The sequence below is a fragment of the Calypte anna genome, chromosome 21, assembly GCF_003957555.1.
Source record: "Calypte anna isolate BGI_N300 chromosome 21, bCalAnn1_v1.p, whole genome shotgun sequence".
NCBI classification, from domain to species: Eukaryota; Metazoa; Chordata; class Aves; order Apodiformes; family Trochilidae; genus Calypte; species Calypte anna.
The window spans coordinates 887,439-901,976 of NC_044266.1; the positions used below are offsets into that span (position 1 = coordinate 887,439).

Here is a 14,538-nt window from a genome sequence, read left to right on the forward strand (position 1 = left end):
AAGTATTCAATCTCTAAAATAAAATCATTAGAGAATAAAATTAATGTTTAACCAACCAACCAACCAGCTGTGGTCTTTGGGAACTGATGGTCATCCTAGAGTAATGTGGGAGAGAGCACAGGGTTCTTTCTTAGTGAGATTATGGGCTTCTGTCCATTCCTGTGAGGGAACTGAACATCTGATTGTGTTAACTTCTCCAAGTCATGGCTGGAGTCACATGCTGATGGCCACTGCTGTGGTGTGAGGTTGTTTTTTCTAATGAGGGGCTGGAGATGGCTGAAGGGCTTCATGCTGCTGAATGTGCTACTTTCAGGCTATGCTTAAGCTCTGAATGTTGGTAGTGCTGTTTTTTGTCTTCAGTCCAAAGATTACTGTGGGCTATAACGTGGTGTTCTGACAGTATGGGAATAGATTGTACAAAAAGGGACTTCATGTGTAATTAACAAGCAGAAGAGAGCATCCCAAAAGCTTCAGATAAAAAAAAGACTAGGAAGATGGCATTTATGTTGCCATAGCATGAGAGCAGCATCAATTTTAAAAGCAAAGGGATAGAAATGAGTAGTAGCTCTTACCAGGAAAGCAAATGAATCCTGAGAACCCCTTTCCTCCTTCTCCATATGTAACACTTGCACTATATTTGCTCCCCAATGCCACTCACTCCCTTTTTCTTCTCCTTTCTCCCATACTGCTGAACTGATAAATATTATTTCAAACAACAGACTGCTATTCAGATGGTCTTCTGCATCCCTGAACTGGATCTCTTCTTCTCAGTGCATTCAGGAGCCATGGTAGTGTTTGTTTTTATCTGTGCAGTCTAGTTAAAGAATGTGTATTTGCAGTGGTGATTCGTTCTGAACTTGTAGACACTGTTTGGGATCTTCTCTGCAGCAAAATGGGACTCAGGTTGTTTCAGCAAGAGCCAAGTTTCTTCAAGTTTAGGCAAAAGCAACCCACCAACCCCAAACTCTTCCACATGAATAAGGATGTGGATTATTAAATCCTCCTTTACATCCCATTTCTTTAACCTCTCCCTTCTTCCCTCTCCCAACCAGAAACCCTAGGAGAACTGACTTCTTTTCCCAGCAACTTAAATAATATGAAAAAATATATGCCTCTTCTATCTTCCATCTGAAAACCAGGAGAACATAAAGACCAGTAAGATCAGAACAAGAATATATATCTGTACACACATGAGTTAAATGTTATGTTTTAATTCTGTGGCAGCACAGATTCTTGCAGGTGGTCTGGATGGATACCTTGCTTCAGAAGGCTTAGGCTCTTTCCTTCCTTCCCTCTCAGCCATCTCCTTGTTTCCAAATTTATATCCCTGCCACCAGTGTGGCTCAGTTTATAGCTCCTTTCTGAGCTCATCTCCTGGACCTCCTGCAGATGAGGTTGGCCAGGGATGTTCTCTGCTGAACAATCATCTGAAACATCTATCTGACCTGCATTATGAATTGCAAATTACTTTTTCCACACTAACACCCATAAAATTACAGTGCTTATCTGCCTCTATTTGCTGGTAAATACTGGGGTAGTTTTATGTAAATCTTACTGTAAATTTATTGTTCACAGTTTTGAACCCCTCAATATGTTACTCACTGAATTTAACAGCTAATTGCATATATATATGTCAAGGTTGGCAAAGTTGATCTTCACTTTCTGGAAAACCTGTGTTCTGGGCAGGGTTGTTTAAGTTCCTGTTCTTTTAACATGATGGGCCTGAGCTTTCTTTGTCTCCTGTGCTAGATAGCTGGTAGCAGGCAGCTTGGGATTCTTTCACAAACCCATCTGTGATAATTGTCGTCCTCCCTGTGAATTACTGCACCCTATGAGCTTGTGTTTCACATCAAGATGACATGTTTAAAATTGGAACATTAAGTGCACAGGCTAAGGCTTAGCTGTCTCTTGCCCTGCACCTCCCCTTGGCTGGTGCAGTGGCTACTTTGAAGTTTAGAAGATGACTGACATTCAGAAATTTGAGATTTTCATCATTTTTAATAACATTTGAATCCTTCTATTTGTCACAGGGAGGAACTTTGATCTTGGTGTCATATGCAGGACTGATTTCCATAGGGGAGGATCTGCAAGTCTGAAGTTGTTGCTTACTGTTGCTGCCCTGGGAACTCAGTCTCCAGCCAGATCAGCATCGAATTAGAATCACTGCTCCTAATTGACTATTTAAACTTCCTCCTCATCTCTCCTCTGTCCTGCTGGGTTTTCTCCTCCACATCTTAGATCTTGGCTTTCTAACTTTGGGGTGGGGTTTTTTTCTGTTGGGTTTTGCTTTGTGTGTTTTTGTTTTGATTTGGTTGTGTTTGTTTTTTGTTTTTTTTAAGAAGTAAATAATTTGGGCTAGAAGGCTGTTACTTAGGAAATTCCTTTTCAGGGATTAACCTTTAGGTTTTTCCACAATGTAGAGAGTAGTGTTCATTGTGTGGCAAGAGGTCTTCACCTAGTGATTACTGTAAATGCATTTACAGCAACACATCAGCAGAAGGTAGCTGATCCATGTGCCCATTCTGCTAACACATACAGACATAAAACTTAGGGAACAGTTTTTCTCAGGGGATAATTTGTTTTGAGTTCTTCAGGGCTGCTTGCCTCAGGGATATTATTCATGCTTTTTTTTTTCCAGGTTCAAGTCCTTTTTGGAAAAATAGCTTGTATGGAAGAAAACCATTTCAAAGGTTTTCCTCTGCTCCTTGCATAGTCCAGGGACAGTCTCCCAGTGGAAGCTAGGAATGTAGAAAGAACTGGCTGCTGGTTGCTGCCAGATCAGAGCCAGCTGAGTGGCCTCTGCCAGCAGTCTGCACAAAGCGGGCTGGCTGTTATCTGTGTTTTTTAGGAAGGCTTTGCAACATCTGGGAACAATTCCCTGACTGGCTGTAGGGAATGTGCACCATTTCCCATTGGCTGGCAGTGATGTCATTGCCTCTTTTCCTTTTTTTTCTTTATTATCTTGGTGCCAACAGATCATTCTTGTCCTGTTTGTACATAAGCTTTTCAAACACTGTGTTTGTAATTGCAATGGAAATTGCTGGGTAGAACCACTTAGTCCTGTGCTATGCAAGGGTTGTTAAATGATCTTCAGCTAAGTTTCTTGTTGCCCTTTGGCACAGAACTGAGGTAGTGAATGAAAATCCACCAAAGCTGGTTCCTGTTGATTTCTTTTGTATAAAATGAACTGATTTCAGAACCTGTTTCTTCTCCTCGCAGCTTGAACACACCTTCATTCATCTGCTGATAGACTGATTATCAGAAGGACCCTGGATTCTTTTCCAGCATGCCAGGGAATGAAAGGAATCAGAATTTTTTTAATTAACTTCCTCCCTGTGCAGCCCACAGCAAATATCCCCATGCCATGTGGAAGTGCAGCCCTTTGGGGTGGAACCAGCAGCTAGGTGCTTTCCAGCCCACAGGCACCCCTCGAACAGCACACGGAGCCCACACGGGGCAAGCAGAGAAAGGGATTGAAATGCTGCTGCGGGGAAGCTCGGTGGGTGAAATACAATTATCAGGGCTGGCTGCTGGCCAGCAAGCTGGTGTTAACACTGCGTTTCTTGTGGAAACACAGTGAAAGGCTGTAATAGGCAGCCCAGGAGCTCCTTGTAGTCACTGTTCATGGTGGGATAATGCTTGGAGCATTTTATTCCTCCTGTTGCTCATCAAAGAAAAAGACACAATTTATCTTAAAGCTGATAGGACATTTAATGATTTACAGAGTGTCACTTGTTGGAAAAAAGGAGGAACTGGTGGCTAGCACGGGGAAGCAGGGAGCAGCAGCTCACACATAGACAGGGCAGTGAGGTGTGAATTCTGTCAGCAAGTGCACACCCTCACTGAATTCCTCCTTTCCTGCAGTCGTGGTCAAACCCTCATCAAGTTGGAGGCATTTTGCCTGGCAAGAGGCAGGGCTGCTGCCTCACCAGGAGGCTCCAGCTGAGCACAGTGTTGCATTGTGTTAGTGTTACGCTGCCTTTCTGAGCCTTTTGGCATTGGGGAAAAAGCAGCCAGACAGTGCAATCTTAATAATCTTCTTGGATGTGCCATCTTCTGCTGCAGATTCTCCTTTCTAGCACAACAAATGTTTTTCTGCTGCTCTTTTCTGGTGCTTTCATGACTTTGGTCTGCAGCCATGCATTTATATTCTCATGCTCTTGGACACGGAGATGTGTAAATCAGGAAAGGAAGCTTTGATGAAGGGTGAGTGCTCCACTTGTAACCAGACATAGAGCTGGACAGTCTGTATCTTATTCTAACAACAGAATTGCTCCAAGCTGAGGTCCTCTTGCAAGAGGTTATCATAAAGAGTAAGATCATGTTAGGCAACCTGTTTAAACTGTTGGACTCTTGAGTTGGTTTATTTATTTATTATTATTATTATTATTATTCCTTAGGGGCAAAATTTCACCCCAGAGGTGGTGTCTAAATGACACACTTCATGCAGAAGGGCTGCAACTAGCAGTACAGCATGGATCTTACCTGGGGAAGGTAAACAGAAAATACTCTGTACTGGCCACTGTGTTATCATGGCTGTTGTGTGTATGATTTACTACCTGAAATCTGAAATACCTTTTTCTAGGATTAACACAGCTTACTCAGAAACAGGAGGTGCTGCTAGCATCTTTTCTGGAATGTGAATATATCTTGAGTTCAGTGTATCTGGTAGTGAATTGATTTGGGTTTTCCTGAGTGCAGCTGAAAGATGAATACAGGTCACTTCTGCAGCCCTCTTCCCTTTGAAATGATGATTGCACAGTCTGAGGCTGCTGGTGGCTCTAATCCACAATACAAAGTGGGTAGCCAGGGCTTTATCCTTCAGGAAATCACAACCCAGGGACAATATTCCCAAATAAGTTGCTTGGCTGCCATGGATTTTGCTTCTGCTCTGAACTCCCAAGGGGCTCTGCAGCCTCAACCAGGATGGTGGGCTTGTCTTTCTAATGGGCTCCACACTGCCAAGACTTCTTCCTCTGAGAGCAGTGAAATACTAAAGGACAATTAGCTGGAAATAGGGAAAGGCTTTGGCTCATTTGCTCATCTCTGTTTTTGCATCAAGCTCAAGAAGGTGTTGCCATCAGCAGAAAGCCTTGAAGAAGGAACATGTTTTTCTGCTTTCAGATAACTCAGGACAGGTTCTTGTTTGGGTAGCTTGACAGAAGTTAGAATGTAAAAGGCAAGGGGATTTATAGATCTTGCCTACACCCAGTTTCTTGTTTTTTCCTTTTTTTTTTCTTTTCTTTTTATCCCTTGTTTTGGTTTGATTAGTGAAAGCACTTGCATGGAGGTTCCTCAGGGAATGAGACAGGCTCAGAGACATTCTTGCATCTCCATGATGCCAACATGCTCTCTAAACATCTCCTATTAACTTCCCAACCTGAAAGAAAGAAACTTTAATTACCAAGTTATTAGGAAAGCTCATGTTGTATTTTTCCCTTCAGTGTTTCCTCTGCTGTTCTTGCTTTGGTGATAAGAGAGTTTGAATAATGCAGCTGACTCCATGTGGTGCTGAAGAACTGTTTTGTCTTCAGGCAGTTCCTTTTTGACAGCCAGTGTGTGTGTTTGCCTTCTCTTATTCATGGTGTGTGCTCTCAAGAGCAGTGTACTGCATCCTGAACACCAGTCCCCTCATTTCCTGTTCCCTCTCCTTCTCCATCCTCTCTTTAGCACTTAACATCCATCTGATGATGATATTAGAATTAGTCCTTGATAAATTAACCAGTTCTGGTTGGAATCTCTTACATAGGTCTAGTTCTTCCACAGCTAAAATTAGAGGGAAGCTGAGACCCTGTTGCCTCTTTGTCAAGTGGAATAATCTTGAGCATTTATTTCAAGACCTTATAATCATATTCTTTAAAGAGACTCAGCAAAGTGGTTGGCTGTCTCAGCGGGTTGGTAATAGGTTATAAACCTTTTCACCTCTAGGTCACTAGGTCAAGTCTAGCTTCTGTTGACAGTGTCCGGAAAGTGGTGTGTGTGGTGAGGGCTGCTGAAAGATCTGAACCATTTTTAGCTTCCCTTCCAATTAGGTGAGGATTTTTGTCCCCCGTATTCTTGCAAAAACATTGAAAAGGGCAGTATGGAACCAGATCAGGATGTGCAAAGTCTGAATTTGCTTTCAGAAGGGTTGTAAAACCTCCTGTTCAATCTCAGTCGTGCAGATTTAGTCGTATCCTGCCTTTCTGGGTTAGGAAACCAAGGCACAAATGCTGATTTTCTTGTAAAAGATGTACTGATTTGTTGGTAGAGAAAGGAAGCACTCTGCTCATTCCTGGGTGCATATTTCAGCCAGGAGCTTTTTCCAGCACCAGTAAGATTTTAAATAATGTTACATTTCATAGGGGTACACAAAATACAGAAGAGTAGATGGTAGCCTGGTAGGTAAGAAATAGGAAAGGCTATTTCTGCTAATGCATAGTGTATTATTGCTGTCAGATGAAGAATTTACATCCTGCTTTTCATCAGGGCTGGAATATATCACAATTCCCAAATGCACCAGGCTGTATGTAGATGCTTGGTGTTGGTAATGAGAAGATTGATCATTGCAGCAAATCCTCAGTTCCCTCTTTCCATGTGAGCGCTGGGTGGTGGGTGCTCTGCAGCCTTTCCTTCTGCCCTGGGTGACAGGCTTCCAGGTGTCTCCAGCTTCCCTGAATGTAAATGGCAGTGTCAGAGGAGTTTTGAAGGTGATAGTTACAATAGTGTAGTTTTATTATAAAAGTTTTTCAGGTCATTATGAATTACTGAAGAGCACACACTGCATGTCCTGGTTTCCATGGCGTGATTGAAAATGACTTTTCTCTTCAGCAGCTCTGCCTTAAGAGATTAAGAGAGAAAATGGGCACACTTGAACCACAGGTCTGCTTACCATCAGGAGCCTGGTCCTCCTCCTTCTAAACCTTATGGCTGTTGAGATTTGGGGATTTTGGTTTGAATTTAGAATCTTGACAGAGATGGCAGCAGCTCTGACACATGGTGATAGATCCAGAGCAGACTGTGAGTTTTCAGGGGGTTTGAAGCTATTTGTATAAGAAGCTCTATCATGTATGGGGTGTCCTACTGTTAACTTTCAGCTTTTTTTTTTTAATGTTTGTCATGGAAGAACCATTTCAGTTTTGAGTGCAGTGTATTCAGTCTCACATTGCACGTGGATTTTTTCAGGGGGTGCTGACAGCTTGTGTCCTTGGGACAGTCTGAGTATGCTGGAATGATGAGTCCCAACAAAAACTGCACTCTGCCCAGTGTGCTTGTTTGTTCTGAGATGGGAAAAGTTTCTTGCTGCTTGCAGGAATTTTGTGCCAATCCTAACTGATGATCTTTTCATGTTCAGGTGAAATGCAACCTGATTTTATGAAAGTTTGGCAGGAATCCGAGCAACCAGACACTGAGCATGACCTCTCCTCTGGTTTCCTTGAGATCTGGCAGTGTCTGAACACCTTGTGCAAGAGTGCAGAAACCTGTACAAGCATGGGGAATTCTCTTCTTTCTGTTGACAGCTGGTCCTGGCTGAAAGCTCCCACTCTGACACTGGCTCCCAGTGCACCGAGAGCCACACGGACCTTCCACCACCCATCGAGAGAACAGGAGGCATTGGAGACTCCCGCCCTCCATCATTCCAGTAAGTTGTCTTTTTTTAATATATATATATTTTTTAATTAAAAAAAAATGCAATTTCTGCCTGTTTCTTCCCCACATTGCTCCCTGTTGCTTCAAACCAGATATTTATTGTAATAACAATTAATACACTCAATAGAACTGAGGAATTAAAAGGGAGATGGGAGTTAAAAACTCTGTTATTGTTAGAATGAATTACATATCCTACATGTCTAATCATAGAATTATTTTGAAACTCACTGTGGAAGAGTTCAATAGTGAGAGAGCCCAAAATGCTTCTCATGGTATATGACTGACAACATTTTATTAGGATGTTATGTGTAATGATGCAGTGTATAGAGCCAGCAGAGCACTGATAGCAAGAGCAAAAGTCTACATATGGACTGATGCCACCTATATGTGCATGCAGGGGCCACCAGCTGGGGCTGCATATGGCCAGGCTGAGAGTCATCCCAGTTCATGGGAGCCTTGTTCTTTCCTGTTAGGTGTGCAGAGCCAAGGTGTATCCTGAGAAAACCTTCCTTTTCAGGGAAGAATTTACACAGAGAGGATTTAAAGCAGGACCTGGTTCTAGCTGTGACCTTAACGTGTTTGGAGAAGGAAGCGTGGTCTTGATTTGCCTGGTGTCGTGTGTTTCCACTGCTTTCTGTGGTGTGTATTGCCTTGAAGAGCCCTCAGTGTTGTGGATGAGTCCCTCACAGATAAATGTCTTCTAGAGGGTACAAGAAATCTTGGGAAATACTAACCCTGCCTGACACTGTGTCTTGCAAGGGCTTTAGTGCCCTCATGCGTTCAGGAATTGCTGTGTTTTGGCTGAGGGAAGTCTGGGTGAGTGCAGACTCAAATGTTCTTTGTCTCCCTGACCTGTACCTATGTGTAATAGCTGCATGATCAAACTTTGTTTAAAAAAATAATGACATTGTGAATTAATCATAATTCAGTGTTGGTGGAACTGCTCATTGCTGATGACTGGGTGTGCTCAGACCAATGGGACTGAAGCTGATGCACCTGCTCTCCTCCACAGTGTGCTAAAAAGCTGATCTGTGTCTTCCTGCTGTCAGCCAGCACAGTACTGCAGGTGATGGTATCTTCAGGTGACAAAGCAAATGTGGAAATCCTTCTAAAAATGCTATTTCTTGTGATTTTGGTGTGGTTCAGCCATACTGTCTTCTCAAATTGTATTTCCATTTAAGAGGTCAGTGGTGTAATGCTGTAACCTTCGCAGCAACCCTTCTGTCAGTGTGCTTTGCTTGGTTCCTAAATGCCTGAGATTTTTAAATGCTGCTCAAACTACCAGAAGTCTGTTATCTCCTGTCTTCCTTTTTCAGTGTTGATTGGGCCCTTATTTATTTATCCTAGAAGCCCCATCCAAGCAAGGTTGTATAATCATAGTCACAGAATATTCTGAGCTGGAAGGGACCCATCAGGATAATCGTGCAAATGGAGGAATAAAAGAAATAGATGAAGCAGCCAGGTCAGCAGGAAGTACCATGTGTCACAGTTTGAACCCTTGAGCTACCTTTCTTACACAGCTCTTAGGTATATGTGCCTAAAATAGGATTAAATTTAATTTACTCAGCAGTGAGAGAGGAAACAAGCCAGGTTTTTTACACCTGTGCTAGGGTGTAAACCAAATTTTGTAGGTGGGTGTAGCAGTGGGCAGTGCCAGCAGTCACTAGATGGTGCTGCCGAGATGTCTGAGAGCCTCCAGGTGACCTTAGGAAACTGCTACCCTTCCGTTTTCAGTTGTCCTGGACTGAAACACGAAATAGAAACTTACTTGTGACAACATCTCAAGACCTACTTGAATTTTTGTGGCTTCAGTGCTTAAAATGTGCAGCCAAATGTTTTTTTGCTAAAAGTACATTGTTAGAAGAAAGTGGGTGGGTGTGTAGAAGGCTTTTCAGCAGTCCTCTTAAAGGTAACACTGTACAGATGTGCCTGCAGCACAGACCAGTTCTGGGTCTGGCTTCCACAGAAGGTAGTGGGATTACTTGGTTCCATTGTTGGTCGTTTAATTGGCAGTGCTCTTGGTTAGCTGACTTGACTTGTCTGCTGGAATGAGAGGTGAAGGCCAGGCTGATTTATATGAACAGAGAAAAGGCCCTTCCTCTGTGCTTGGAGCTGTCATTGCTGTTTGTTGGAGATTAATTCTGTGCTCCCACTTTGAAACCTTTTGTTCTGGCTAATTGTAATAGTGAGAAAGTGACTCCCAGCAGAGCCCTCAGTTGCAGAGTGGAAGAAATTTGGGCACTCAGATCATCATCAAGATCTTTATGGTTTTTACCCAAAGCTCATAATGATCCTTCACTGGGGCTCACTAGGTTAATATTGTGCTGACATACCTGTGCAGCTTTCAAACTGTTGAGAGCATGAGGAAAGGACTTGGGGTTTTTTTTGTACATTTCACAGACATGCACTCAATTATTTTGAGCTTTGCTGGGACTTGCAAGACTTCAACCTTTAAGGTCATTGCTCCATGGTAAAAGTGGCCACAGTGAGCTGTAGCTTCTGCCCTTTGGCTGTCAGCATGCTGTATATCTAGGTCAGGTTATTGGCAGGAAAAAAACCCAACTGTTTGGGGGTGAACAAGCACTGAAGGAAATGAGCTGAAACACTGGGTTTGGTTTAACAAAAATGTATGTGTATACTGGGATATTGTGGAAAAGGCAACTCAGTTCACAGGCTTGAGAATAAACCCCTGATTGAGCATGCCATCTGCTGGCATTACTGGAGGAGCTCATAGATATTTGTGTATATTCCTTCATCAGGATAAACATGGGAGGATTTGAGAGACATGCAGGAATTTGGGGTGTTTGGAGGCTGAGCTAAGCATTAGAGGCAACAAGTTCTGTTCTTCCAAAAGCCAGTGTTGTCTGTTTGCTTTTGTGTTTGGCAGGCATGCTGCAAATTTGTGATGTTAAGGCTCTCATGACTGTGCTGAAATCCATAGTCCTTTACAAGTGTCTTGGCATGTAAAGCTGTCCTGTAGTTAGTGAACATCTCTGCACATGCTAAAATGCTGCCTTTTTCTTAGCCCATCAGGAGGATTTTTTCCTAGGGAAATGTCAAGCAACAGCCTTGTAGCAGCTTTTCCAGTGCCATGTGATACATCTCACAGCAAGACTGAGCTTATCTGTGGAACCTTTTTCTGGTTTCCAAACCAACATGCTGGTGATTGCAACTGTTTTAACAGAAAGAAAAAAAACCCAAAAAAAAAAAAAGAGAAAAAAAAAGGAGATGACTCCACTGTTTCTTCCTGCTTGTTCTTTAACAGCCCAAATGCTGCCAGCAGCCGAGATGGCCTGGATAATGAAACAGGAACAGAGTCAGTTATCAGCCACCGTCGAGACAGACATCGACGGAGAAATAGAGAAGGGCATGAGGATGGTGAGTCCTGTCTTATTTTTCCCTCTTTTCATTTAGAAACAACATTTTTCTGATAATTTTTCAAAGTAACAACTACTTCTGCATGAACAGAAGAGAAGTGTGTCTACATTCCTGTGTGTTTCAGGGACTGTTATTATTTTAAGGGAATAATTTGATGATTGCTTTGAAACTCTTTGAAGTGCAGCATTTTCTAAGAGGACTGGACAACCTGCAGTAAAGTGGCAGGGAGTTGCTTTTTGATGAGACACAGACCTTTTTGTAGTATTAGAAAATGATTGGTTTGGAGAGAAATAATGACACTCAATGCTGAGCTCTGGACTCTTATGGCTAGGCTGCCTCTGCGATTCAACTTTGCTCATTTAAAACCAGAGCATGCTATCTGTGTGATGTGCTGAGGCTTTGCAGTGTAGACAGTTTGAGAGTCAAAATATTTTAACGTTACAGGATCCGAGCCAAAATCCTCTGAAATCATTTCTGTTGGTCTCCCCTAGGCTTGGATCAGCAGTAGCATTTTATGTTGGTATAACCACAGCTCATTGGCTCTGAAGATCTTTTTCTATACATAAGTGCACCCAAAGTTCACACATAAACTACAGAACTTCATCTCTTGCCTGTAGTCTGTACATCAAAGTAAGCTTGATTTTTTTTTTTTTTTTTTCATTCATTGCCAGAGAAGAATTTCCTGGCTTAGGTAAGCATGAATTGATGCCACCCATAGAGTTTAATATAGTCCAGAGTATGGAATACTTGGGATCAAGAGATGTCATCCCAGGCTTTATTGACAGCTCCACCCAGTAAAGTAGTTGCCTCCAGTTAGAAAACCAGAAGTCATATATTTTCTGTGGGTTAGAAGCAGGTGTCTTTATTTTCATTTAACCCTTCCAACTTGTAACTGACTCAGAGAGAATGAAAATGACTCAGTGGGAGGAGCAGAGAGCTGTCTTTGTATGATCCTGGCTGCAGATTCCTTTGTGAAATCACAGAACCAAGCAGAATCTTCTAACAGTATTATCTTAAAAACTTGTTAAAGGAAAAATGTTAAAAGGTGATTTGTTTTTAAAATTAGTTTGAACTAATGTCAGTACATGTTTGGCCATGGACGTGAGCTGGTGGCAAGAGATCTGATTGCTGTTGGTGTAGGACCTGAGTTCTTGGTGTGGTGTTGTTTGAGCACAGGAGAAGGCAGAAGCTTCAGAGTGTTCTGAAACCAGTTCATACTTTTTCCTGGAGGTAGAAATGGGATAGAATTTCCTCCTTCCTCTGCCAGTCTAAGTTGTGCTCAGGGAATAACATGTCACTCAGTAATGCAAATATTGCCTGTACTCAGTACAATTTAGGCCTCCTACCTGCAGCAGGCTGTGCATGTGAACAAGAGGTGAGTTTTGTTAATGTGCAGAAAGGAAGGACAACTGCTGTATCATTTTGGTCTCATGAAATGTGTCATTTAATAGCCATACTGTTTCTGTGGTCATAATATTTTATTTAAAAAATCCAAACCAGTAGTGTATGAATTTCAGGTGGAAGCATGCCTCCAAATTGCACAGTTCAGCACTAGATCCTCAGCTGCCACTAGAAAAAGTTGCAAAGTGAAACACCCTTACCCTGGAGAAGGCTTTTAAGTCCTCTCCATAACACTAGCAGCTTTGTTCCTGTCTCAAGTCTTCATATTCTCTTGTCTGAAGCACAGTTGGGTGTAAAGTGGGGGAACCGTCATAGAAGGGTGGAGGAAGGACAGCAAGGTTGTGACACCTGGTTCACAACTATTTCAGGGACAGAAGCTATGCACTCACTTGTCATTATGAAACAGGGGTAAATCCTCCTTTCTCTGCAGAGGGAAATGCAGTTAGTTTGTTTGATCTTGTCCTGTAGAGGCTTGTTTAAATAGTACCAAAATTACAGCTCTAGTAGTTGACAGAGGTGCAGCATGAGAGATCTTCACTGGCATGCTACGTTACTCATGGTTTGGTTCCTCAGGTGTTACTATCCAGAACAGCCAAAACATAGGTTCAGTGCTGCCAGCTCACCAAGGTGTACAATAACAGGGACCCACAGAGTGTTTGTAATTGTTTGAGCTCTTTATTGGTGTAAAGTGAATGACAAAGAATTACCCACCCTGACCATGAGTAGTACTCATTCACAAGGGAAAGCTGTATTATGGCCTTCCTTTCAAACAAGGTGAAGTGAGTAAAGGTGCAAATGAGCCACTTGGGAATTGCATAGGTGTAGACACATTGTTCTAAAACCTGTACAGATTAAGCAAGATAACTACCCTGTTCCTGATCCCTGTGGAACTGAGAGGTTCAACAGAGGGAGGTTCTCCCTGAAAACCCCAGGGCAGGGAAGATAAGTAAATGGGGAAGGGCAGTACTGCAGGGAAGGGCAGTAAAATAAAGATCTTTTTGCACAAATCACAGATTGCTTTCTGGTGGTACAAGTGAAATTTTTAGAAGAAGGATTTTGACAGTAGATTTTCAGAGTTGGAAATTATTATTTATAATCATCCAGTTGATACAGTGGGCTGGAAAAACTGTCAGCCTGTGCTTGCAGGCATGCAGTGGGTTTCTTACAGAGGCATTTGGTTTTGATGTGGAGAGTCAAGGTGATGGTAAACTAACCAGATTCTCTGGTGACTGATAATTAAAAATGTGGAATCATGGGTGAATTGTTCACAAATCCTAGCCTGTATGCTGTACTTAATCCTGCAAGGATTACTCATCATAGAAAAGCTGTTTCTGCTGAATTGTTGATGAGCAACTACAGACATACATGCAGAGGCCATTATAAAGATTGCTGGCATACTGAGGCCAGAAGGTGTGGGACATACCTGAGAACCTGATAGAGTTTTCACACCTCTTGCTGAAAATGCAAAAGGATTTTGCAGCAGGGAGCCTGTGATTTACTATATCAGGGATTCTCTCTGCTTTCCAGACTTAGCTCCTGGATCTGATTTACAGCTGTGTGAAGTCTAAAGGAAAATGACACTTGTGTCATTCCTGTGCTAGAGCTTTGCTTATGTGTGTGCCAAGCTGTTACCTGTACAAGGAGCTCTTGTTTATAGGATCTCTAACTTTTTGTTTTACTGCATTCCTTTTCAGTAAATTTTAGTAGAGCATTGGCTGCTCATGGTCCAGAATACAGCCCATGATGCTGTATATGCCGAGCACATGCTAATTGTCACCCACAGGTGCTCAGTAAAGCTGGAGAAATAATGATCAACATGCAGAGATGTGATTTTTCTCCAGGGAATTACCTACGTTTAAATTTACATTATTCTCATGCTTTAAACACTTTCCAGGAGTTCAAATGGAAAGAAGTTTCACTCAGATATTGCTGTTGTGTTCTTAGTAAAGGTAATAAAGTGAACAAGCTGAGAAAGAGGAGTCCTGTCAGCTAAGTTCCTTTCTGTGTGTAAGTGTGTGTGTGTATGTATATAATGATGAATTATATTGTGGAGGCTACGTGCAGAAAATTTTTTTATATTACTATTTTTTAGAGAGGCTTTTGTATAAATTGGGGAATGTGTCTTTTCCT

General features: G+C 42.2%; 1 protein-coding gene across 9 annotated transcripts in view; it reads left to right on the forward strand.

Moving 5' to 3' along the window:
• DVL1 (dishevelled segment polarity protein 1) overlaps positions 1–14,538 on the forward strand; it is a 69,812-nt gene that overhangs the window by 27,800 nt on the left and 27,474 nt on the right. For 8 of the 9 annotated variants that reach the window (XM_030463856.1, XM_030463860.1, XM_030463854.1 and 5 more), the window contains 2 exons: positions 7,500–7,621; positions 10,895–11,007. In XM_030463856.1, coding sequence (XP_030319716.1) covers positions 7,500–7,621; positions 10,895–11,007 — 235 coding nt within the window. The remainder of the gene's footprint in view (positions 1–7,499; positions 7,622–10,894; positions 11,008–14,538) is intronic. The other variant, XM_030463861.1, reaches the window with a different exon arrangement.